The sequence below is a fragment of the Anomaloglossus baeobatrachus genome, chromosome 5, assembly GCF_048569485.1.
Source record: "Anomaloglossus baeobatrachus isolate aAnoBae1 chromosome 5, aAnoBae1.hap1, whole genome shotgun sequence".
NCBI lineage: Eukaryota > Metazoa > Chordata > Amphibia > Anura > Aromobatidae > Anomaloglossus > Anomaloglossus baeobatrachus.
Genome location: NC_134357.1, coordinates 518061021 through 518088259, shown reverse-complemented (window position 1 = coordinate 518088259; position 27239 = coordinate 518061021). Strand labels below are relative to the sequence as shown.

Here is a 27239-nt window from a genome sequence, read left to right as displayed (position 1 = left end):
CACACAGCTCCATGCCGCACACGTCGTACACACGCGGCTCTGCTCCGTACATGTCGTACACACACGGCTCCGCTACATCTACACTATAAATCCCTCCTGACCCCACAATAAACGTCTCCTCATCCAGCACCATGACAACCAGCACAGCAGATTCCTGCACACACTGAAGAGCTGATCATGTGACCCCTGACTCCTCCCCTCCATGTGACATCATCACAGGTCCTGTAAGCACAGAGCACCCACTAACCTGGAAGGAGCCCATACATTCTAGCATCTACCATATATTTAGTGTGCGCTCTGCAGGAGGAGGTATGTGGAGATTCCCCATTACTGGGCGCAGGGGGCATTAACCCCCCTCAGTGCTGGTGACATTTCTCTTCTCACTCCCTTATAAGTCACTGATGGACACTTGCACTTCTCTTTCTCTGGAGCTTCTGTTATTTCCGCTGATGTCGCCGTCTGTGGGATATTTATGGGTCGTATTCAGGGCCGGACTGGGACTAAAATTCAGCCCTGGCATTTGGGGGTACACAGGCCCATTTTCGCGTGGTGAATTTGTAATATATTTTTGCACTTGTATATGTGAGTACTGTATGGCATTATGTGAGCACTATATGGCACTATGTGACACTGTATGACACTATGTGACACTGTAGCACTCTATGTCACACTATATGGCGCTATGTGACACTGTATCACTGTCACACTGTATGGAGCTATGTGGAACTATGTGAGCACTTTATGGCATTATGTGACACTGTATGGCACTGTGTGAGTAATGTATGACATTGTGGGACACTGTATGGCACTATGTGACACATTTTTGCAGTGTGTAGCAGATCTTGATGTATTTTCTGCTCTTTGCTTCCCTGACTTGTGGATTGTTCCGCCACATACCTGTGCCCTAATCACTCTACAAGCGCTGCAGTCACTACAGGGGATTGTACCTGTACGGACAGGTCCAGGACTAATATCAATGATATCACACTAATTATTAATGATTCTGCGCCCCTACACACACACACACACACACACACACACACACACACACACACACACACACACACACACACACACACCAATGCCCCCCATTACCCCTCCCCACACACACACACACTACAATGCACCCCTATTACCCCTCCACACACACACACAATACACCCCCATTACAACCCCATTACACACACACACACACACACACACACAATATGCATCCCCATTAGCCACACACACACACACACACACAATACAATGCATCCCCATTAGCCTCACACACACACACACACACACACACAATACAATGCACCCCCCCATTACCTCTCCCCCCACACACAATATCATACATCCTCCATTACCCCCTCCCCAGACATAATACAATGCACCCCCCATCACCCCTTACACACAGAAATTACACTACCCCATCCTTACACACTCCTGCCTCCCCCCCCCTCCCTCGGAATACAGTAACCACCCCTGCCTGTCATAGCAATGTTCCCCGTTATGTGTCCTCAGCCCCTCCCCACTCATCCCCATTAATTAAACCTGCCATCTTCGGCTCCTCCATGGAGCGCTTACCGCTTCCTAATGTCTCCTTTGTGCCGGCGCCTGCAGCACTGTGATGACGTCAGCAAGGTGCTGATCTCATCACGTTGCTGCACGTTGGGGGCGGGGCCCAGTCTGAAAGACGCAAATACATTTCAATAGGAAGGAGGAAGCTGCGGTCACCCGCACCGCCGCCGCGCTCCTCAGCAGTGTGTGCAGCGGCATGCACACACTGCAGAGGAGCGCGGCGGTGACTGCAGATACCGCGGCCCACTACAGGCACCGGCCCACTACAGGGATCGGCCCATCTGGCATTTGCCAGAATTGCCATATGGTCAGTCCGGGCTTGGTCGTATTTAATTGAAGGTTCTGGAAACATAAATTATTAATGAGGATTCTTCCTTCTCAGCAATTCCCTTCTGGCCTCTTTATAAGTCGCCTCCTCCATTGTTTCCCATTACAGCCGCGCTCAGTTCTCCGCCGTCCCATAGACAATGAATAGAGCGAAGCGACACGTCTCTGGTGAATCCTCTCTGCGGTTGTATATACCGGACTTGTTTCTGTTGCGGTTTCTACAGACATTTATAATTGTGCCTGTTATCATTAATGTCTCCTGTAAATCCCCCTCTTGGCCGCGTTATGTCCAGTCTCCTCCATATTTCTGGAGTTCCTGTGACCTGAGCAGCTCCTGTACTGATCATCTCCACCACTGTCCGTGTAGATGGCGGATTCTGGAGGACAGCTATAAAGCATGTGGCGTTTAGGTCGCACTCCATCTTTATGACACGTATTCGGCTTTCACCTTCTCCACCTTCCTCGGCTTCTGATATCGGGGACATACGATGGGGATTTCTGTTCCCAAATCCGACTCATTCACAACAACACCGCACTAGGATCTCCAAATAATGCAGATACTTGGTAGAAAAGAATGGAGTCTAAGGGTACGTGCCCACAATCAGGACTTGCTGCGTCTTGACCTGTGAGGCCGCGAGTCGCCTCCGCAGGAAACCGCAGCTGCTTGTACCCACGATCAGAGTTCAAGACACAAAGCAATGTTGTCAGCTCACCTCCTCTGGTTCTTTGGTATCCTAGTAGCAGCCTGGACTCCGTTTGGGCAACCGTATGAAGACAACCAAGAATATAGATCCGGGGCTTGTAAGGAACCAGCTTGAAGTAGTTCATCTAAAATATCCAAATTTATTTAGAAAATTTGCAAATAAAAATACATGACAGTTATGACTACCCCCTTGTAGGACTAGATGGTCAGTGGGGACACGATCAGAGTTCGGGGCACTGCGGTCTCTTGTGTTCTCCCTACGGAGGACGCTTGCATCTTCACAGAAAAGAATTGACATGCTGCGGCTCGGAAAGGCCAGTTTTTGCTGTTACTGTACATGCGCAGTGGGCATGGGATTTTTAGAAATGCCATCCACTGTGGTTGTACTGTACAACGCAGCGTTTAGAACGCACCGAAGACACACTGCTTCCAAAACACTGTGAACACTGATCGTGGGCACGCAGCCTTACACTGTGTGATCTGATTGTCCAGCGCTGATGCCCTGTAATTTCCTTCAGTCTCTGATTACATCACTGATATGACAATATTGGTTGTTGAGGTCTGTTTTAGTTCCGTGATGGATCACAGAGATCATGCACCCTACATGCTGCCATCACCGCTGCTGACAGTGATTAGCTGTAACGTTCAGGTGAAGGTGTGACATCTATGAAAACAACCAGCATTATAAATCTAATATTAGGACATTTAAGTGCAACCAACTAAATATGACTCAGCTGCAGGAATATCGACCACAAAAGAACTAGATTAATTTCCCACAAGACGGGAATTTTTTGATATCACGTTTCATCAGGACGGCTTGTGTAGGTAAGTGATCTCCAGATGTGGGAGACAACCGCAGATGGAACTTCAAAAAAACGGGGTCTAGCCCTGCATCGTATCTTGGAACATGAAAGTAAATTCTACGCAATAATACCTATAGATCTGTGAAAAAAACCACTAATCCAGTAAAGAAATTGCACTCCTCTCAATAGCTGGTGCTCAAGTGGTGCCATCTTGTATAGGAGCAATATAGACGTACATGGAGTTCAACATTTGTTTTTTTCTGTTTAAAGCTACATGTGTACTAACTGTGTTTTTTTTGAAGAGACATATTACTTGCCGCTGGAGTACTAATCATATTCTGTTACATAGTTACATAGTTACTTAGGTTGAAAAAAGACCTAGGTCCATCTAGTTCAACCTTCCTCCACCAGTTCTATATATAGTCACTAAGTCATTTATAACCAACAATGTTTTGTGTACTGAGGAAATCATCCAGCCCTTTTTTAAAAGCTGTTATAGTGTCTGCCATTACTACCTCTTGTGGCAGTTGGTTAAAGGATTTCACCAGCACAAAACTCCAGGCATTTTGTTCTTTAAAATAAAACTTCCTTTATTTTCTTATCATTAAAAAGTCCATGCTATGGTGGTCAAGCCCATGTCAGAGAGGACGCGTTTCGAACATCCAGTTCTTATTCAGTCTCTAAACCATCTAGTCACAGAACTGTTTAAAAAGGGCTGAACCCAAACATGTGATCAAATGCAAGGAGAGAGCAAGACAATTACAAAAACATTAACCCCTTGAGTTATATCACTCCATATAATGCTTATAACACTTATATATATATACAAAGTATTTATTTAGCCAAATTAATATGCAAACATCAATTCATTTCTTTTATTTAAACCTTTCGGAAATCTTGTGCCCATTAAAAACATCCATTTTATTTCTCTCTGAAAGAGGATATCTTTCAAATTTCCACCCCTTCTAGGTAGTTGAATTTTTTCAATGGCATTGACTTTCATGCCTGTTAAATCACCTGCATGTGCGTCGCGAAAATGTTGAGACGCTCCTGATAATTTTCTGGTGGTGGCATTATTAACATCATAAATGTGTTCAGATATCCTCTTTCTGAGAGAACGACAAGTGCTGCCTATATATTGTAACTGGCAAATAGTACACGATATTAAATAAACCACATGGTCTGAACTGCAGTTTATGAGTGACATTATTTTATACGTTTTTTTATCTGTAAATGAAGAAAATTCCTTCACATTTGACATATAACCGCATAGTCCACACGATCTGTGGCCACATTTGAAAGAGCCTGTGCTGGGTAACCAATCGCCAGTGTTTTTTTCTTTTTTAGTGGAACCGCACCTATTCATATGATCACTAGGTGATAACATGGATCCCAATGTAATGTTCCTTTTTGAAACAAATTTAACTCCATTTTTTAAGATTTTGTGTAATGTGTCATCTGTAGATAAAATGGGTAAATATTTTTTAATAATTTTGATTACATCATAATAATTTTTACTGTATGTTGTTGAAAAAACAACTGACAATTCTTTCTGGGGATTATCTCTGGTTTTATTCATGTCCAAATATTGTGACCTACTCACTTTGATTGCCTTGGTTTTGGCTTTCTGGAGATTTTTCATTTTATACCCTCTTGCCAAAAACCTTTTTTCAATAGTGCTGCATTCTACCTCAAAACCATTTTGGGTGTTGCAACACCTCCTAGCACGGACATATTCACCTGTAGGGATGTTATTTATAACATGCTTTGGATGGCAACTTCCCGCATGTAATAGTGAGTTGCCTGATATGGGTTTTCTATAAAGACTACAATTAATTTCTCCATTGTCACCCTTCCCATGGAATTGTATATCCAAAAAATTAATTTTTGATACATCATGAAAAAAAGTGAAAAAAAGAATATGGGCATTATTATTAATGTATGATATGAAATCCTCAATTTTTTTGTTTGGATTTTGCCATACAATAAGTACATCATCTATAAATCTCAGATATAATGCTATATCCGAGAAAAAAGGATTGCACTGATTAAAAATATATTGTTCTTCCCACCAAACCATAAATATGCCTGCTAGAGAGGGGGAAAACCGTGCGCCCATTGAACATCCCTGTAACTGAATATATCCTTTATTTAAAAAGGTAAAATAGTTGTTTTTGAGTAAAAACTCAGTTACGTCAATCAAATAGTCCTGTAATTCAAGTGAGTAGTCAGAATATTTTTTGAGCAAATCTTTCAACGCTAAAATGGCAAGAGAATGTGGAATGGATGTATACAATGATTGCACATCACAAGTTAACCAACTAAAATTATCCTGCCATTTCATCTGAGAAATAATATTCAACACATGTTTGCTATCCAGGACATAGCCAGGAGACATTTTAGGAAGAAATTGGAGGTGGTTATCCAACCACTCTGCTAGATGTTCAGTATAAGAATCAATACCTGAGACAATCGGTCTCATTTTTGGGGGAAATTGGTTTTTATGTGACTTGGGTAAGGCATGCAATAATGGTATTAAACAATAAGATGGATTAAGATAATCTCTCAATTTTTCATCAATTAAACCCAAATGTAAGCCTTCTTCTAGAATTTTTTCCAAGGATTTTTTTATATCTGCAGAGGGGTCATGATCGACTCTCCTGTAGGTATCACAATCCTGTAACATAGTCAATACCTCCCTTTCATAAAGTCCAGTATCCAAAACTACAACTGCCCCCCCCTTGTCAGAATTTTTTATTATGATGTTAGAGTTTTTTTGCAAGGAAATAATCGCATCCTTCTCAGTCTTAGACAAATTTTGAACCATAGGTTCTTGTAAATGAGAAAGAGCAGTTAACTCCTTTTCTACTATGTTCTGGAAATCAGTCATCTGATCACACCTCGAAGGTATGGGATAAAAACTGGGATTAGGAACATTAAAGTGGGAAACCGCACAGTGTGGATTGGGTCCGGCACCACTATCACTTGACAAATCATGCAAATCTTGTAAAGCCATTTGTTCTTTAAATGACATAGGAGAGAAAAAAATGTCAGCTGATGCATTTGAAACATTAGGAACATTAACCTCATTTTCATCGTGAAAGAAGTGTTTTTTTACTGTTAATTTTCGGATGAACTTATTAACATCTAGTATTGTTTTGAAAAGATCAAACCTCTTGTTGGGAACAAAATTTAAACCCCTTTTCAAAACACTAATTTCACTGCTGTTTAAAATGCATGCCGACATATTTATAACAGAAAAATTATTATTATTAATATTCATTTCCTTTTCCCCCTCGTGTAATGATTGTGTTGGTACACATGACTTTCTATGTTTGCGGCCGCTCCTCCTTGTTTTTTTCGATTTTTTGGAAAAAACGGCTGGTTTTTCAAGTTTTTTGACACACTTGAAGAAGTGGATGGGGTGTCAAAATTATTATCGGACGTGTCAGTATTATAGTCTGTAGAGTCCACATCAGTCGTTTCAAAGTCCGTAGAAGAAAAATTGACACGGGTAGAATTGTTGCGTCTTTTATGATTTTTCAATATGGATCTGGGACCAGCTTGGAAAAATCTCCTGGAATTATGCCAATTGTAGATTTTATTATCCTCATAGTCCCTTAAATCACGAACAAACTTTTTTTCTTTGAATGCAGTGATTGTATCCTCAAGGGCAATGATTTAAGTGTTGATCTGGTCTTTCGTGGTCTTATAAGCATCCAGACCTGAATATTGTGCAAGGGAAACTTCAATTTCTTTAATCTTATTCTCCAACACACCTATTTTATTTCGTTCTTATTCTATAATTGAATAAGTTTTTTGGAGCATTCAGATAAGATAGTGTCCCATTTTGCAACAAATTCTTGATTAAATTCAACTGTGGGTCTTTTGTTCAGCCGAAGTCCCCTGGGAACCATATTTTTGTCAAGATATGCTTGCAAGGTCTCACTGTCCCACCAGGTACGAATTCTCGCTGACATCACTTTTTCTAATTCCCACATAATTTGATTCATTTCTGTGCGTTTCCAAGGGGGTATTTTGCTTATTCAATGAAAACATTTTTGCTGCTCTCTCCATACGTAGTCTATCTGAAGTAACAAAAATCTGATTGCTATTAGCTTCATTCCTCTGGTCTTCCATTTTATGACACAATTTTTTATATAAGGAACTATAAGTCATGCAATTTCATCATATATAGTATACAATGTCTCTTATTGAAAAGATCCAAAACAATGATAATTGACTTACTGACAGTTCCTATTCATGAATCACAGGGAGCACGGGTATAGCAGCTCAAGGTGAAGGTATTCCACAGTCTGACCGCTCTAACTGTAAAGAACCCTTTCCTATTTAGGTGTCGGAATCGCTTTTCTTCCACTCGCAGTGAGTGCCCCCTGGTCCTTAGTATTGTTTTCGGAAGAAATAAGTCATGTGCCAGTCCTTTATATTGACCACACATGTATTTATACATATAAATGAGATCTCCTCTGGCGACGTCTTTTTTCTAAGCTAAACATAACTAACTTTTTCAACCTGTCATCATATGGGAGGCCTTCCATTCCTTGTAATAGTCTAGTTGCCCGCCTTTGAACTGACTCTAACTTCTGAATGTCCTTTTTAAAATGTGGAGCCCAAAACTGGATCCCGTATTCCAGATGTGGCCTTACAAGTGATTTATAGAGGGGTAACAATACGTTGGGATCACGGGATCTAATCTCTCTTTTTATACACCCTAAAATCTTGTTTGCTTTAGCAGCTGCTGCTTGACATTGAGTGCTGCTGCTCAGCTTATTTGTAATGAGAATACCCAAGTCCTTCTCCTGTTCTGTAGTCCCGAGTTTACTTCCATTTAATGTATACGCAGCTATAGGATTACTCCGTCCTAGGTGCATTACTTTACATTTATCAACATTAAATCTCATTTGCCAAGTATCTGCCCATTCTGACATCTTATCCAGATCTTTTTGTAATATTGTACTATCCAGGTCAGTTTTTAATATCCTACATAGTTTGGTGTCATCGGCAAAGACTGACACTGTACTATCAATCCCATCCACAAGGTCATTAATAAAGAGAGTAAAAAGAATCGGTCCAAGCACAGATCCCTGCGGCACCCCACTGCTGACTATAGCCCATTTAGAGAATGTACCATTTATGACTACTCTTTGTTTCCTATCTTTTAGCCAATTCCTTACCCAGTTGCATATTGTGTCCCCTAGTCCTTGCTTCTGGAGCTTTAGTATAAGGCTATTATGTAGTACAGTATCAAATGCCTTTGCAAAGTCCAAATAAATCACATCAGCTGCATTACCAATATCCAGGTTTGAACTTACCCCCTCATAGATCCCCAACAGGTTGGTTAGACACGACTTATCTTTCATGAATCCATGCTGTTTGTCAGTTATCATATTATTTTCTGCAATATATTTTTGCATGTCGTCCCTTAAAATGCCCTCAAAAACTTTCCATACTACTGATGTCAGGCTTACTGGACGGTAGTTGCCTGGATTCTACCCTCTTACCTTTCTTAAATATCGGTACCACATCAGCAATCCTCCAATCCTGAGGCACCAACCCTGTTACAAGTGAGTCTAAAAAGATGAGATACAGCGGTCTGTCGATTACGGAGCTCAATTCCCTCAATATTCGTGGATGAATGCCATCTGGCCCTGGGGATTTGTCAATGTTTAATTTACTCAGACGTAGGCGTACTTCATCTTGTGTTAAATTAATTATATCGGGTGGTGGACTTTGATTTTTCACTTGTTGAATGATCCCTGGTACAGTCAGTTCCTTGGTGAATACAGATGAGAAATGCCTATTTAATATCTCAGTCTTTTGTTTGTCCTCTATAACTAACTTGTTATTATATTTTAAGGGGCCGATACTATCCTTTGTTTTCCTTTTGGCATTAATGTATTTATAAAAGATTTTGGGATTTATTTTAATGTCATTGGCGATTTTTGTTTCAGTAGCTAATTTTGCTTGTTTGATTTCTTTTTTACATTTCCTATTGATATCTTTATACTCCTGCAATGCTATTTCTGTATTCTCAGCCTTTAAGATTTTAAATGCCCTTTGTTTTTGTTTTATTATACTTTGTACAGTCTTATTTATCCATAGTGGTTTCTTTTTATTCCTAGACATTTTATTACCAGAGGTATACGTTTTTTACAGGACTCTAGTAGTATATCCTTAAACTTACCCCATTTATGTTCGGTATCCCCAGTTACCATGACTTTGTCCCAATCTACACATTTAAGCTCTTCCCTTAATTTGTTGAAATCAGCTTTCCTAAAATTCCAGGTTTTAGCATTCCCCCTTTGAAATGTTCTATTGAATATTATGTTGAAGCTTACCATATTATGATCGCTGGTGCCCAAGTGCTGCCGGACCTGTAGATCTGAAATTGTATCCGGTCTATTTGACAGGACCAGATCTAGCAAATTATCTCCCCTGGTCGGTTCACCTACCATCTGAGAGAGGAAATGGTCTTGAATGGTAGATAAGAACTTACAGCTTTTAGCAGAACCAGAAGATTCTATGTCCCACTTAATGTTTGGATAGTTGAAATCCCCCATAATAAGAACCCGATTATTATTATTAGCTGCCTTTTCAATTTGTTCCAGCATTTCACCCTCTATTTGTTCAGGTATGTTAGGAGGCTTATAGCAAACTCCAATTAGCATTTTTCCATTATTCCCCTCCCCATGTACATTTACCCATACTGACTCTACATTGTTGCTGTTCCCCTCAATGTCATCATACAACACAGGTTTTAGGTTAGATTTAATAAATATACACACCCCACCACCTTTTTGGCCTTTCCTGTCCTTCCTAAATGTACTATAACCCTGTATGTTTGTCACCCAGTCATGGCTTTCATCCAGCCAGGTTTCCGTAATGCCCACCACATCATAATCCATGGTTGACATAAGAGTCTCCAATTCATTCATTTTGTTTGCAAGACTTCTTGCATTTGCCAGTAGACATTTAATACTATTAACACCTTTATTACTCCTAGCCTCCCTACGTTCCTTGTATGTCCCATCCCCCCCTAATCCTTCATTGACCCCTACCGTCTCCCTGTCTCTATCTGCTCTATCTATCCCCTTATTTGCTCCACTACCCTCCCTCCCCCCGATCCTAGTTTAAAAGCTCCTCCATCCGTCTGACCATTTTCTCCCCCAGCACAGCTGCACCTTCCCCATTGAGGTGCAGCCCGTACCTACCGTAGAGCCTGTAGCCGACTGAGAAGTCGGCCCAGTTCTCCATGAACCCGAACCCTTCCTTCCTGCACCAATTTCTAAGCCACATATTTATCTCCCTAAGCTCCCGCTGTCTTTCTAGTGACGCTCGTGGCACCGGTAGTATTTCTGAAAACACCACCTTGGAGGTCCTGGACTTCAGCTTCTCTCCTAGTTCCCTGTAATCATTTTTAAGGACCTTCCACCTGCCTCTAACTTTGTCATTAGTACCAATGTGCACCATGACCGCTGGGTTTTCCCCAGCCCCACCCAGCAATCTGTCTATCCGATCCACAATATGCCGAACCCGAGCACCCGGCAGACAACACACTGTTCGGCATTCACGGTCTCGGCGACAGATGACCCTGTCTGTCCGCCTAATTATAGAGTCCCCTACCACCAACATCTGTCTGGGCTTTGCTGCACTCCTATTTCCCTCCTTCCTACAGCAGTTGTTTTCCTGGTTGCTAGGAGCAACATCCTGCTGTAGTGACCCTAGTCCAGGCCCTTCATTCCTAATATCAGCCAAACAGGCATATTTACTAGGTTGTGCCAGGTCAGGACTAGGCTCCCTGACACTTTTCCCCCTACCTCTTCTTCTAACTGTTACCCAGCTACCTACCTCTGGGTCCTGATCTTCCCCACTTCCACCCTCCTCCATATCACTGGCCCCAGCCAGAGAAAGCTCAGTGAGCTCTAAACTCCTCTCCAGGTTTGCAATGCACCTTAGTGTTGCAAGCTGCTTATTTAGATCAGTTACCTTGGCTTCTAAATACGCAACATGCTTGCATCGAGTGCAGACATAGTCAAATTCAAACTATGTTCTTGTGTCAAACTATGTAATTGTGTTGAAACTATGCACTTATCTTAAATTCAGCACTTTACTTCAGTTCAGCACCTCGCTTGTGCTGGGTGGTTTATATAGATGTACAATGACTATCAGAAGCTGCTAGAAGCTTCTAGAAACAGGTGTGACTAATCCTACTAATTAAATCACAAGACTAACTTTTTTTTTTTCCTTTTCACAGAATCACAAACAGACACACAATTCCCTAATGAAATTCAACAATTACACTTATCACCACTATGTAATTGTGTTTACTAGGTTGGTTAAAAAGAAATGGGTTCAATGGCTTGTGCATACATTCCATACCAGCTACTCTAGAGGCGTCTCCTTCTTAATTCATAAATCGGTTCAGTGGGAGGTGAAAGTGGTTAGACACAGGGGTGGGATTCAAGTTTTTAACAACAGGTTCTCTAAACCCCGCCCAATTGAAAACCACACCCATTCAGTAACCACACCCACTTTGTTAGCCACACCCATTTACATGCACTTTCCTCAACCAAAAAATACAAGTAATTTAAAGTAAAATCTCTTTCCCCTTCTTCCCTTCCTATACCTTCACTCCCCTGTCCAGCACCAGTAGTTCCAGTCACTGTCAGTCATTTTTTATTAAACTGGTTTTCTACAATTTTTAAAAAATTAGGAGCCCTGCTAAAATTGGAACGGACGACCTTCCCAATACAGATCTCATCCCATGTGGCTCCTTTCCCCCTACAAATCCCATCATGGCTTCTTTTCCCAGCAGATTTTATCCCATGGCACCTTTTCCCATATAGTTCCCATCTATGCAGCCTCCTCTCCCCATATAGATCCCATCTATGCAGCCTCCTCTCCCCATATAGATCCCATCTATGCAGCCTCCTCTCCCCATATAGATCCCATCTATGCAGCCTCCTCTCCCCATATAGCTCCCATCTTATGCAGCCTCCTCTCCCCATATAGCTCCCATCTTATGCAGCCTCCTCTCCCCATATAGCTCCCATCTTATGCGGCCTCATCTCCCCATATAGTTGCCATCTTGTGTGGCCTCCTCTCCCCATATAGCTCCTATCTTGTGTGGCCTCCTCTTCTCCCCATATAGCTCCCATCTTGTGTGGCCTCCTCTTCTCCCTATATAGCTCCCAATTGTGTGGCCTCCTCTTCTCCCCATATAGCTCCCATCTTGTGTGGCCTCCTCTTCTCCCCATATAGCTTCCATCTTGTGTGGCCTCCTCTTCTCCCCATATAGCTCCCATCTTGTGTGGCCTCCTCTTCTCCCCATATAGCTCCCATCTTGTGTGGCTTTCCTCTTCTCCCCATATAGCTCCCATCTTGTGTGGCCTTCCTCTTCTCCCCATATAGCTCCCATCTTGTGTGACCTTCCTCTTCTCCCCATATAGCTCCCATCTTGTGTGGCCTCCTCTTCTCCCCATATAGCTCCCATCTTTATGCTGCCCCTCTCCCTGCATCTTCGGCTCACTGAGCGCTTACCTGCTCCAAGCACCGGCGGCCTCTCCTGTGTCTTCTGTCCTCCTCCGCGGCTCACAGACTGCAGGAGGAGGAGTTACCTCCTCACACTGCCGTCACCTCTGCAGCGTCAGCGCGTCGCTGCACACCGGGCCAGGGAGCCGACAGGCTCCACTGAACCCGGAAGTGCGGCGCGGGGGTGCGGGGATTCATTTGTGCTAGTGTCTTAAAGACACTAACACAGATGAATACAGGGAACCGGATCGCCGGAGCTGTTTCTTGCCGGTTCGAGGAACCGGCTGCTATTTTAACAACCGGTTCCCCAGAACCGGACAGAACTGGCTGAATCCCACCCCTGGTTAGACGGCATCCGGAGGGAAGATTCGTGTTTGTATATGTCCTATTGTGCATTTATAATCCCCCTCGCCAGCCCGCATTGCTATTCTCAAACAAGCGCTGAGCTTTGCCCTTAATTACCTGGATGCGTACGTTTTGTGCATGGGAGACTTTAATCTTGTGGTTGATGAGGAGCTAGACAGGTTTAGGCTGGATAGCGGGGGATAGCGTTCGATGTCGCCATTCATGTACTCGGTTCGTGTAACAATGTACAAAATGTTAGCTGTACCTTGTTTGAGTTGTTAATAAAAAGAAGTTAAACAAAAATATGCAAGGACATAACACTGATAGAAAGTTGCAAATGAGTGTAATTTATTAACAAGTGCAATCCACAGTTTATTGCGTAACGTTTTGGTCAGATGCCTTACCTCCATCAGAAGCACTGTGCAGATATAATGTACAGAAATTGTAAAAGAAAAAAATTTATATAAATGTCAACTTGAATTACCATAATTTTGAGATTATAAAACGCAATTTTCCTCCCCAAAATTTTGGAGGAAAATGAGGGGTGCGTCTTATAGTCCGAATGTAGCTTACCGAGAGGTGGAGAATGGGGGCTGTGCTGGCTGTGTGGAGTAGCGCGGTGCGGTGGGTGTCCCATATGCTTTGTTGGCCTTGCGGGATTCAAATAATGGCGCCCAGAATTGGAGCGTGCATAGATGGAGCTCTCATCTCAAGGTCTCATCTGCGTTTGCGCCACCTCCAGCCCCTTGATCTTCCAGCAGTGGACTTAAGGAAAATGGTGCCCGGAGGTGGCGTGTGCGCAGATGAGATCTCGGCTTGTCATTGATCCAATAGATCAATCAGCGCATGTGCCGACTCTGGGCGCTATTTCTTTGAAGCCCGCACTTTTTTTGAAGCATCTGGGACACCCACCACACCGCCTGCAGCAACGCCGTACTCCACCACCGCCTTCTGTGACCCCCGCTCCACCACCGATGCTGCCCTCTTCTCCGGTAAGATACCACCGGATTATAAGATGGACCCCCCCCCCTTTTTTTTTTCTTTTTTTCTAAATTTAGGGTGCATCTTATAATCCGTTACGTCTTATAAAACAAAAAATACGGTATCTAAAAATAGAAGACATATACATCAGTATGATCAAGGTAGCACATAAAAAAGACTAATATTGTGAAATATAAAAACCATACAGGAGCATATATCTCAGGAAGCAGTAACATGGTCTAAAGGTATTTATTAGTGATGAGTGAGTGTCTTCGTTACTCGATCGAGCATCGGGGTACTCGTGGAGCTCAGCTGAGTATTGCAGGTGCTCTGATATTTGATCCGTGAAACAAGGACCACAGCGCAGAGGCTTGCTTCACTGCATGATGTGTGCAGGCACCCCAGCAGGGAGAGACATTCACAGTCTCTGAATGTCTCTCCCGCGGGATAAAACAGTGTTCTCTGATCTGACTTAAGCCAGCTTTACATGCTGCAATGTATCTTACAATGTGTCGGCGGGGTCACGTCGTAAGTGACGCACATCCGGCATCATAAGGTACATTGTAGTGTGTGACAGGTACGTGTGATTGAACGAAAATCCGTTCATTGCATGCACGTCGTCCATTCCTCATGAATTGAACATGAGGTTGTTCAATGTTCCCGAGGCAGCACACATCGCAGTGTGTGACACCCCGGGGACATTGAACAGATCTTACCTGCGTCCTGCGGTTCCCTTCCGGTATGCGGAAGGAAAGAGGTGGGCGGGATGTTTAAGTCCCGCTCATCTTCGCCCCTCCGCTTCTATTGGCCGGCTGCCGCGTGATGTCGATGTGACGCCTAACGTCCCTCCCACTCCAGGAAGTGGATGTTCACCGCCCACAGCGAGGTCGTATGGATGGGTAAGTACGTGTGACGGGGTTAATCGCTTGTGCAGCACGTTCAACAAATTGAACGTGCCACACATACGATGGGGGCGTTGCAAATCGCATACGATATCGTATGCGAAATTGCAACGTGTAAAGCTGGCTTTAGTGTGTGCCAAAAAAAAAAACCCTCTCCCACCCGCCAGAAATGCTCATGTTTATGGCTAGCTCTATGTGGGTGGAGACCTGAACAGGCCAATCATTGACTTTGCATAATGCTCGTTAGTTGTGTCTAGCTTGTCTGATCGTCTGACCACCTCGAATCAAGGACCGAGCATTTTAGTGCGCCTCCATCTCTAGTAATCATGGTAGTGAACACTATGGATATAAAAGTAATATCCAGTTACAGGGGTATAGTAATAAAAAAAATCACCATTTAATTATGTAAATCAAAGCATCACTGAGGACATTGCTGAAATATCATAAGGAAACAGGCTGTGATGATGACATTGGCTGCGTGGTGATGTCTGTATGTATGTGGTGTGACTGTTCTACTCCATTATTGTTTATAGAGGTCATGTGCTTGACATGAGTAGTGTAGGGATTCGTAAGCGTGGGGACCCTTGACATTTGGGTTACAAGCTTATGTATTTTGGCCAAAATATGGACCAATACCTCACATTTATTATTATTTTACTGTATATCATTTTTATTGTACAACTTTTTGCAGGATGCACCGGGCCCTCTGGGGTGTCTGTCCTGTGGGCTAGTGCACTTAAATAGTGCCAGGCAGCCCGCCTAATCTAATAGGCTTCATCAATAGGCTGTAAGCCAGACAATGTGCATTGCACATATCTGTGTGACTGGTGCCCTATGTAAAACCTCATTAGTGTGCATGTTCAATACCAGCAGCCACCCGCTCCATGAGTTGGTAGGTTGAGAGTGGCTGTCTCATTGGTATTCTGCACTTGTGTTACCATACCTTTATCATGGGGGTCGGCTGCATCCTGCAAGTGCATTTGCCATTTTGACCTGAGTTGGCTGGTGGCTTTTTATTGGTGAGCTTTACATGATGCCATCATCGCTGCTTCCCATATTTAGCTGTAATGTTTATGTCAAGTTGTGATGTGCTCTGACTTCAAACATGGAAGAACTGCTTTCATAGCAAATTAGATCTTTCAGTCCATACAAAGAATCCGACATCTACACGCTATATCTCGTCATATGTTTCTCGATGTTAGCTCCAGTAATTGTATCCTTCCATGGGATCTTTATGATGTTACATCGTCATCTTCTCCCCAGGTCCCTACAATATCGGATCCTCTCAGTGGAGATCTTCTATATAAGAGGATTTTCCTGATTGACCCTCAAGGATGGATAGAGACAGGGACAAGATGGTGGAGAGGATATTACACCTCACCCTAGAGATCCTCTTTCGGCTTACTGGAGAGGTGAGAGATTCTGATGACGTCACATTACATCATTCTTATCTATGGGAATAACAGATGGACAGAACTGGAGAGGTGAGGACTCTGGAAATGTCTGTAGTGAGATTTATTAATGTGTCTCTCCATAACCAGGATTACACAGTAGTGAAGAAGACCTCTAGTGATCGCTGTCAGGACCCTGTGTCTGAGGGATGGGGAAGACCCCTGAGCCCAATCACAGGGCCTCCACCCCACCCCCTGATACATGAGGACATCAATGACCAGAAGATCCTAGAACTCACCTACAAGATGATTGAGCTGCTGACTGGAGAGGTGACACTGCTGGGAATGCTGGGACTTTCAGTTCAGTGTAAAAAACCATGGTAACGGCCGCGCTGCCCAGACTGGAGATGGAAGTATTAATGTAAAGTTATTTTATTGATATTATTATAAAGCCACAACGCGTTTCGGGGGCATGTCCTCCCCCTTCCTCAAGTAGCAGAAAAATAACATATTATTAGACCTATATATGCGGAGGCATTTACAACAATTAGATTTAAAACTCATGAAAGCTAATCAATTAAATTGATCAATTGATTGATTAATTAGTTAGATCCTCCCCATACATAGCCCAAAAACGAGGAAAAAAAACATAAAATTAGGAGGAATTCAGGAATCAACATGATATGTATTAAAAAACATCATCCACTCGATAAATTCAAAGTGATTTCGATTAAATTACATTTGATTAAAGTAAAAGAACATGAATAATTAAATAAATAGTGGTATTATTATATTAATTGAAAAGCAGATGTAATCACTACAAAAATGAAATTAAAAGTAATAATGGACCCTATACTGTTCTCAAATCATTATTGGATAATTGTTTGAACCCACAGAGGGCGCTTATTCTAATATATTAAAATCGGATTAAAAGAACTGTGATTACCTATAAAACCAAGTGAATAAAATTGAACTATATGAAATTTGTGAAATCTAAAACAACCAAATCTAAACTGGACCATACTTATATTATCAACTCCCCATTCTCCGTGGTCAATTAGTTGAAATACCAAAGGATTAATCATTTTTGAATTTTAAATTTAAGTTGCAGTTTTTTTATTTATTTATTTGATCCGTACAATAATACACTCTTACCAATTGTTTTACGGTTCCACACACACAGGAGCGCCCTCTCTCCCTTTTTCTATTATGGGAATGCTGGGGCATTATACAGTAACGCTATGAAGGGATCGGGGGGATGACGGTATCATTGTATGTGTCAGGTTCCTATAAGGTGTCAGGATGTCACCGTCTATTTCTCCATGGAGGAGTGGGAGTATTTAGAAGAACACAAAGATCTGTACAAGGACATCATGATGGAGGATCCGCAGCCTCTGACATCACCAGGTAATAGACAGGACTAAATATACACGGCCTATAATTATCTGTATGCAAAGAATGAATTCAGTCCCTTTGTGTTTCCTCCAGTTCTATCCAGTGAGAGGACAACACCAGAGAGATGTCCCCATCCTCTTCATCCACAGGACTGTAAGCAAGAAGATCCCGATGTTCCTCAGGATCATCAGGTAGCTGGAGAGAAGGTGTCATGAAATCTCCCTATGATGTGTAGACGGCTGTGAAGGTCTTGTGTTCCGTTTGTTTTATCAACCAATATTAGACCCTGACACATTAAATGACACATCGACACTTTCCCATATGAAACTTTCTTAGAAATTAGACCTCTGACCCCAGTTTTCAGTTTGAATCCACATTAGAATAGTTAAGATTGTGCAATTTGAGCTACTTCTACAAGGCACAATCATCAGTGCTATATTAGCCAGGACCATTACTTCAATAATTACCAACTTTCTTGGGGATTTTAAATGTGGTGTCTAGAGTATACTGAGAATATTGTGATTGAGGAAAAACATCAATTGAAAAGGGACCTTGTAGACAAACACAACTTTTGAAGTAAGATATCAGTAATACACTGTGTGCAGACTTATTAGGCAAGTTTTGTTTTAGCAGATTTTTTTTTATTATTGATCAACAACTATGTTCTCAATCAACCCAAAAGACTCATAAATATCAAAGCTTAATATTTTTGGAAATTGGAGTGGGGTTTTGTTTTAGATTTGGCTATCTTAGGAGGATATCTATTTGTGCAGGTAACTATTACTGTGCAGAATTATTAGGCAACTTAATAAAAACCAAATATATTCCCATCTCACTTGTTTATTTGCACAAGGTAAACCAATATAACTGCACAAAATTTAGAAATAAACATTTCTGACATACAAAAACCAAAAAAATTAGTGACCAATATAGCCACCTTTTTTTATGATGACACTCCACAGCCTACCATCCATAGATTCTGTCAGTTGCTTGATCTGTTTACGATCAACATTGCGTGCAGCAGCCACCATAGCCTCCCAGACACTGTTCCAAGAGGTATACTGTTTTCCCTCCCTGTAGATTTCACATTTTATGAGGGATCATGACTTCTTCCTGTACCACTGCTTGAAGAAGTTGTTTTACAGAAACTGGCAGTAGGTCTGGGAGTTGAGCTTCACTCCATCCTTAACCCGAAAAGGTCCCACAAGTTCATCTTTGATGATACCAGCCCATACCAGTACCCCATCTGAACCTTGCTGGTGTCTGAGTCGGAGTGGAGCTCTCTGCCCTTTACTGATCAGCCTCTGGCCCATCCATCTGGCCCATCAAAAGTCACTCTCATTTCATAAAACCTTTGAAAAATCATTCTTAAGATATTTCTTGGCCCAGTCTTGACGTTTGATTTTATGTTTCTTGTTCAAAGGTGGTGGTTTTTCAGCCTTCCTTATCTTGGCCATGTCCCTGAGTATGGCACACCTTGTGCTTTTTGATACTCCAGTAACGTTGCAGCTCTGAAATATGGCCAAACTGGTGGCAAATGGCATCTTGGCAGCTTCACGCATGATTTTCCTCAATTCTGGGCAATTATTTTGCGACTTTTTGCCCAACACGCTTTTTGCGACCCTGTTGGCTATTTGCCATGAAACGCTTGATTGTTCAGTAATCACGCTTCAAAAGTTTGGCAATTTCAAGATTGGTGCATCCCTCTGCAAGACATCTCACAATTTTGGACTTTTCAGAGCCCGTCAAATCTCTCTTCTGACCCATTTTGCCAAAGGAAAGGAAGTTGCCTAATAATTAAGCACACCTTATATAGGGTGTTGATGTCATTACACTACACCCCTCCTCATTACAGAGATGCACATCGCCTTATTTACTTAATTGGTAGTTGGCTCTCAAGTTTTTACAGCTTGGAGTAGGACAACATGTATAAAAAATAGCATCTGATCAAAATACTCATTTGCCTTATAAGTCTGCACGCAGTGTAGTTGTGAAGAACATGTAGTTCGTAGCCAAGAATATTGCAGCTGAATACAGCTGTGGTGTCCATCAAATGTGTGTAAATTTACTATTTGTTATTTAGCATAGATGGGGGCTACAGCAGCAAATTACCAGTTTCAGTACCATTTTTGTCTATGGGAAATAGATGGAAACAACTTAATTGGTCAAAAAAACGTTAAGGCTATGTGCGCACTTACCGGATTTTGCCGCGGATTTTTCGCGGATTTGCTGCATGTTTCGCTGCAGAAAATGTTCATAACATCTCTGCAGTGAATCACCAGCAAATCCTATGGAGAAAAAAAATCCTGTGCGCACTGGGCGGAATTTGACAGCTGCATGTTTTGCTGCGGGAATCCCGCAGCAAAAACAAGTGCATGTCACTTTTCCGCACGTCGCTGCGGGATTTCCCTCCATTGACTCAATGTTAATCATGAAATCCCGCAGGGAATAACGCAGGCAGCAAATTCTGTGCGGTTCACTGCGTTTTCCTGCGTTATTCCCTGCGATATTTCGCGGTTTACCTCCGGTAATGTGCATCACTTGCTTGCGGTTTTGCAGGGAAGTGATGTCATTACAGGAAGAGGAAGCAGAGCAGAGTAAACACACAGATCACACACACACACAGACATCACAGACACATAGAACACAGACACATAGAACACACATAGAAAGAAAACGGAAATATAGAAAAAAAAGAACGTGGGCTCCGCTGCATATTTACCGTCCAGCCGAGGTAAGCACACAGCGGCGGCCCGGTATACTCAGGCTGGGGAGGGAGAGGGGCAGGGATAATGGCCCCCGCCTCACTCCCCCTCCCGCAGCCGAGAATATCAGCCGCAGCTGCCCCGGCATTGTCGCATGCATTATGCGACAATGCCGGCGTGTCCTCGGCTCTTCTTGCCACCGTGTAGCAGTGGTGGCAAGGTAATACAAGGGGTTAATGGTGATGGGGGACCACCGCCATTAACCCCAGGCTTGATCATGGCAGCGTCTATGTGACAGCTGACATGATCAACCCGTAAGTAAAGTGAAAAAGACACAGACATCGAAAAATCCTTTATTTTAAATAAAACAAACCATTCTCGTTCACCCTTTTATTAACCCCCCCGAAACAAAGCTCCGGCGTAATCCACAGGGTCCTGCACTGCTGACATCCAGCCGCGACTGTCACAGACAGGCTGAATGCAGCAGACAGCAGAAGTAATTACCGGTCATTTCCCACGGCCGGTAATGTGAACTCACTGCCGACCGTGGGAAATGCAGCGATCTGTCATCTATCTATCCTTCTATCTATCCCTCTATCTATTCTTCTGTCTATCTACTATCTCAGAATTAAAGGACTTTTTTTTTTTTTTTTTCTTCAATGTGCTTTATTGCATTGAATGCAATAAAGCACATCCCAACCCGCACGCGGCAAAACCGCGGCAATACCGCGAATAATACCGCGGTAAAACCGCGGCAAACCGCATGCGGTTTTCGGATGCGGTTTCCCGCGGTTTTTTACCGCGGGTGCGGTAATCTTTGAGGACATGCGGAATTTTCACAAGAAAATTCCATTTCCCAGTGCGCACTGAGCCTTAATCACTTAACAGTAGAAAACATTGTCTGATGTGATGAATCCAGATTTCTGTTGCCCCAGGCTGATGAGAGTCAGAATATGGTACAAGCAGCATGAATCCATATATGTTTCATGTCAGATGTCAATTTTTAGTGTGTTGGAGGGGATGTAACGTTGTTTTTTTTTTTTTTTTAACATCCTGGGTGTTCTGATTCTTGTGGATGAATGTTTGGGGACAATAGAGCTTACTGAAACATTGTGGCACACTATGTTTATATGGTATAATGCAGCATTCCACAATGGTCGTATAGTCATGGACAGCTTCCCCGGCCTTCAGTGTGTCGAAATCATTATCTTATAGAGCATATCTTGGAGGAGGTAGAACAGGTTGTTATACTGGTATTATTAAGTTATTCAATTGCTTTAATTAGTTAGAAAGCATGACTATAAGCAAGTTTGAAATTGACTTGCTTTTTCTGTCTGCTGTCATTCTCCTGCAATGAAAGCTTTTATCTTTCATTCTGTACAGCTAGCTTCCATAGAGCTCAGCCACCACTTTCTCACCCAATGTCACGGTAGGTATGGGGAAGTACCAAGCAAACTGGAAGGGAAAGGAAACCCTGTGTGTAGGGAAGGGGGAGATGATGACCCCTGACCAAGCCTAACGCTGAGCCCTGGGTTTCCTCATCACCATAAATAGGTTCCACACCTATGCGCCAAACCGGATACCTGACCCTAGGCTGACCCTGATCTGGGCCCTACCCAGGGAGCGGATGGGATGACCTCTTCGTCAACCCCAATGGGAAATAAGGGACAAACAGGGATAACAAACAAGGGAAAATAACAAGCAACTTATCTCTAGTTGACTCGGGGAGAGAGTCTGCAACAACCACCAATATTCTCCAGATGTGTGCAAACTGCCTGCTTGCACTGAACATTTGATAAAGATGTATCATATATTACCAGCACCGAGTAATAGGAAGTGCAAGTATATAAATACTAGGGAATTACTGATGAACAGCATCTGACAGCCTGAACAACACCACAGGGTCCTAAAGGGATGAAAATGAAGCAGGTCAGAGAGCAGGTCATGAAGAAGGTCAGGGAGCAGTTTGTGCAGCAAAACGCTGTGACCTTCTATAGCCGGACACTACAAGACTGTCTGTCACCTGTGACACCCAGTTTGATAATGACTGTTATCATGTCCTGTTTGGTCATCATATTAATTTAGGATCTTTTATATTCTATGTCAACTCACTGAACTTTTCCCTGTGTCTGTGACTTGTACAGTATTTGTTTCAGGGTGAAGATCTGACCCATATTAATACTACAGAGACATATGTGAGGGATGATGAGCAGTGTAAAGAGGAGATTCCTATAGATAACCGCATAGGTGAGTAGTGGCCTCTAAATGCAGAGAAGTCACAGATTTTACTCAGTCACCGGCATATAAAATGTGTTGAATTTCTTAGGATTTATTCAGAGATTTTTTAAGGTAGATGCCTTAAAAATGTTGTACTTAAACAAAATGAACACTTGATTACATTGTTTTGTATGGAGCTCTCTCCTCTACAGCCAGAGCACACTTCCGAGCTGCTACAGACGTGATACTTTTGTATTTACTAAATGTATCTAAATATACTTTTAAAGCATGTTAGTGTCACGGATTCAAATTCAGGACCAATGGTAATGCAAGACAGAGACATTACCAGTGAACCTCAGGATGCGATGTCATGTATGAAAATGTTCTCAGCTTAGAAACCTCAATAGAATTCTTCTTTACAAGCATAATATACTGGTCCATACAAATATCTCTACATGCCAGTACAATATACCGTATTTTTTCGGTTTATAAAATGTACCAGATTATAAGACGCGCCCCAAATTAAGAGGAAAAAAAAGGTGAAAAAAAATAGGGTCTGTCTTACAATCCGGTGGGGTCTTATCAGGAGCGGGTTGCAGCGGTGGTGGTGGAGTAGGACTATGCTGCAGTCAGTGCAGCGGGTTTCCCAGATGTTTACTGCGGGCGCAGTGAGGCAGGCAACTTCCAGATACTGGCGGTGGTGCGGGCTTCAAAGAAATGACGTGTGGAGTCAGCGCATGCACAGATGGAGCTCTGAGTTCAAGATCTCATCTGTGGACGTGACACCACCAGACGTCATTTTCCTTAAGTCCACTGCTGGGGGATCATTGGGCCGGAGGCGGTGCGTGCACAGAAGAGATCTTTAGCTGCAAGCTCCAGCTGCGCACGCGCCGACTGGGCGTCATTACTTGAAGTCCGCAGTCACAGCAAAGCACCCGAGGACCCAGCACAGGGCCCGTGGCCCGCAGCATTGATACTGCGACCCCTCTCCACCATTCCCCGGTAAGCAACATTCAGATATGACGCACCCCTCATTTTCCTCCCAAATTTTTGGGAGGAAAAGCATGTCTTATAATTCGAAAAATACAGTAAGTGCTGAAAAGTAATTATCAGAGAATTTTTTTCCTACAAATTTACTATTTAAAAATAAAGCTTGAAAGCAGTTACAATAAATATGAGGGAAAGAAGAAAAGAAACCGCATATGGGCCAGGGGCACACCAATAATGACAATCAGGATAAATAGAATAGGCTTTATTCAACACACAAAGATAAAAACATTAAAAACATGAAGGACAACACACTCTGAGCAGAGCTGAATCAAAATATCCATGGTAATGGGAAACAGGAAAAACAATGTGTATAACCACACGAAACCGTGGTTTTGTGTGGTTATACACATTGTTTTTCCTGTTTCCCATTACCATGGATATTTTGATTCAGCTCTGCTCAGAGTGTGTTGTCCTTCATGTTTTTAATGTTTTTATCTTTGTGTGTTGAATAAAGCCTATTCTATTTATCCTGATTGTCATTATTGGTGTGCCCCTGGCCCATATGCGGTTTCTTTTCTTCTTTCCCTTGTACAAATTTCTACCGCATTAGGGAGCACCCACTCCTATTATTCTGATTAGTGGTGCACTCCAGTCATTTCCCCTACCCTGGTTACAATAAATATGGACATATTTTCTTTTCCTGTAATCCTAACCTGTGGATTATGTTGGACATATTATTATTGTCCATTGGTAAATGATGTGAATAAATATGGCCCAATTGTTTTTTTTATCTCTGTCAGTTTTTAGAGGGGTAAAAAAGTGTATCAAAACATTTTAATTTCTAAAAATTAACACATAACTGATACCAAATATACTCAAGTAAAATCAGTGTGCTCAATCGTCTTCTGTTTGCATCAGTTTTGGACTTGAATTCTGATTTTCTAAAATAGAATAGACAAACAAGGCTCCAGAATCAAACACGTGAACACAGCCTATGACTCTCCGCCATAGAGAATGAGACATGTCTGTTTTCAATCATATCTATGAATCAAACTGCAATTCAACCAAATGGGACTGTTTTTAAAAAAAGAAACACAAAAAACCAAACAAGAGATAGCACCCACATACCATCTTGAGTGCTACCATTTTTCACTGACCAGTTGGTAGAAAAAGCTGTTGAAAGCCTTTCTATATTTTTTTTATATGAGAAAAATCAAATGAATCCAAGTGGATACAAACTTCGGAACACAAATGATAAAAAAAGAAAAATTTGATCTTGCTGTGTGAATTTTTATTATGACCGACTCATGTAAACAGAAAAAAACAACAACGTTTTGGCTTGTTGAAGCCTTTATCAAGGTATATCTGTAAGGAGAGTGGTCATTTGCGGACAGCAAGAAAGCAGAGATAGATGACACACAGATTGTGAAAGCTGACACTTAGATCAAAAATGGATTAATCACACTTAAAGTCAGTTTTCAAATATAACTAAATAAGTATATTTGATGACTAAAGCCTCTTTTTATGAGCCTTTACTGATTATATAATTAGATACAATTGGTGACAGGCACAGTAAAACTAGAATCTATGAAGAAGACAGCTTCAGAAGAGTAGTGAACTGAAAGAGCACAAGCTGGTGGACTAATATAATTTATTTTTCACTTCTTTATGGTCTACTGTCTTACTCAGTGGATCATTAAATTGCATTACAATTGGTACGGATTCAGGAAATGTAAAAATATTAAAATTCCAAGGAGCGTTATTAAAAAATAATAAAATTGGTTTTATTCTTTGCAGATAACTGTACCAGGAGATCAGAGAGATATCTGATATTTTCAGATTTTACAGCAGATGATTATGGTACCATACCAGATATATGTGAAGAACATGCCTTTATCCCAGATAAACCTCCAGTCCTTCAAAGAACACTCCTTTCATCTAATCCTTTTCAACAAGTTCTTTTTTCTACTTCATCAAATGCAAATATGGAAGACAAAAGTCACAGAAGAGCCTTTCAACATGCAATAGCTCACACTGGGGAGAAGCCATTTTTATGTTCAGAATCTGAAAAATATTTTACTGAGAAATCACACCTTGTTAAAAATCAAAAAAATTACACAATAGGGAATCCATTTTCATGTTCAGAATGTGGAAAACAGTTTAGTGAGAAATACCGACTTGTAGCACATCAAAGAATTCACACAAGGGAGAATCCATTTTCATGTTCAGAATGTGGAAAACAATATAGCGAGAAATACCGACTTGTAGCACATCAAAGAATTCACACAGGGGAGAAGCCATTTTCATGTTCAGAATGTGGGAAATGCTTTAGTGAGAAGAAAAATCTTGTTACACATCAGAGAATTCACACAGGGGATAAGCCATTTTTATGCTCAGAATGTGGAAAATGTTTTAACTGGAAAACAAATCTTGTTATACATCAGAGAACTCACACAGGGGAGAAACCATATTCTTGTTCAGAATGCGGAAAACGTTATAGCGAAAAATCCAAACTTAATGCACATCTCAGAATTCACACGGGGGAAAAGCCATTTTCATGTTCAGAATGTGGGAAATGTTTTAACTGGAAAACAGATCTTATTAGACATCAGAAAAATCACACAGGGGATAAGACATTTTCATGTTCAGAATGTGGGAAATGTTTTAGCTGTAAAACAGATTTTATTAGACATCAGAGAACTCACACAGAGGATAAGATATTTTCATGTTTAGAATGTGGGAAATGTTATAGCACAGAATCCAGACTTGTTAAGCATCAGAGCATTCACATAGGGGAGAAGCCATTTTTATGTTCAGAATGTGGGAAAAGTTGTACCACAAAATCCAAACTTGCTACACATCTCAGAATTCACACAGGAGAGAAGCCGTTTTCATGTTTTGACTGTGGGAAATGTTTTACGGAGAAAACAAACCTTGTTACACATCAGAGAATTCACACAGGCGAGAAGCCATTTACATGTTCAGAATGTGGGAAATCTTTCAATCAGAAATCAAATCTTGTAACACATCAGAAAATTCACATAGGTGAAAAGCCATTTTCATGTTCAGAATGTGGGAAATGTTTTATAAATAAACCATATCTTATTTCACATCTCAAAATTCACACAGGTGAGAAACCATTTTCATGTTCAGAATGTGGGAAATGTTTTAATCAGAAATCAAATTTCAATATACATCAGAAAACTCACACAGGGAAGTAGCCATTTTTTTAATCATTTAATTGACAATATGTACAAGAAAAGAATACAAATTATGGTCAAGTAAACACACGTCTACAAGAGAAAAGCAATGTCATGTAGATACAGTCATATGAAAAAGTTTGAGCACCCCTAGTAATG

General features: G+C 41.7%; 1 protein-coding gene across 2 annotated transcripts; it reads left to right on the top strand.

Moving 5' to 3' along the window:
• Positions 1-240: 240 nt before the first annotated feature.
• On the top strand, positions 241-27229 carry LOC142312037 (uncharacterized). 2 transcript variants are annotated; one of them, XM_075350910.1, is made up of 7 exons: positions 241-309; positions 16446-16594; positions 16724-16903; positions 17857-17980; positions 18062-18159; positions 22830-22920; positions 25678-27229. In XM_075350910.1, the coding sequence occupies exons 2-7, from the start codon at positions 16517-16519 to the stop codon at positions 27099-27101; spliced, it is 1995 nt and encodes a 664-aa protein (XP_075207025.1). In that variant the 5' UTR covers positions 241-309; positions 16446-16516; the 3' UTR covers positions 27102-27229. The 2 variants fall into 2 exon arrangements, with proteins under 2 accessions (XP_075207025.1, XP_075207024.1); XM_075350909.1 differs by lacking the exon at positions 241-309 and having other exon boundaries at positions 16450-16594; positions 22818-22920.
• The last annotated feature ends 10 nt before the right edge of the window (positions 27230-27239 follow it).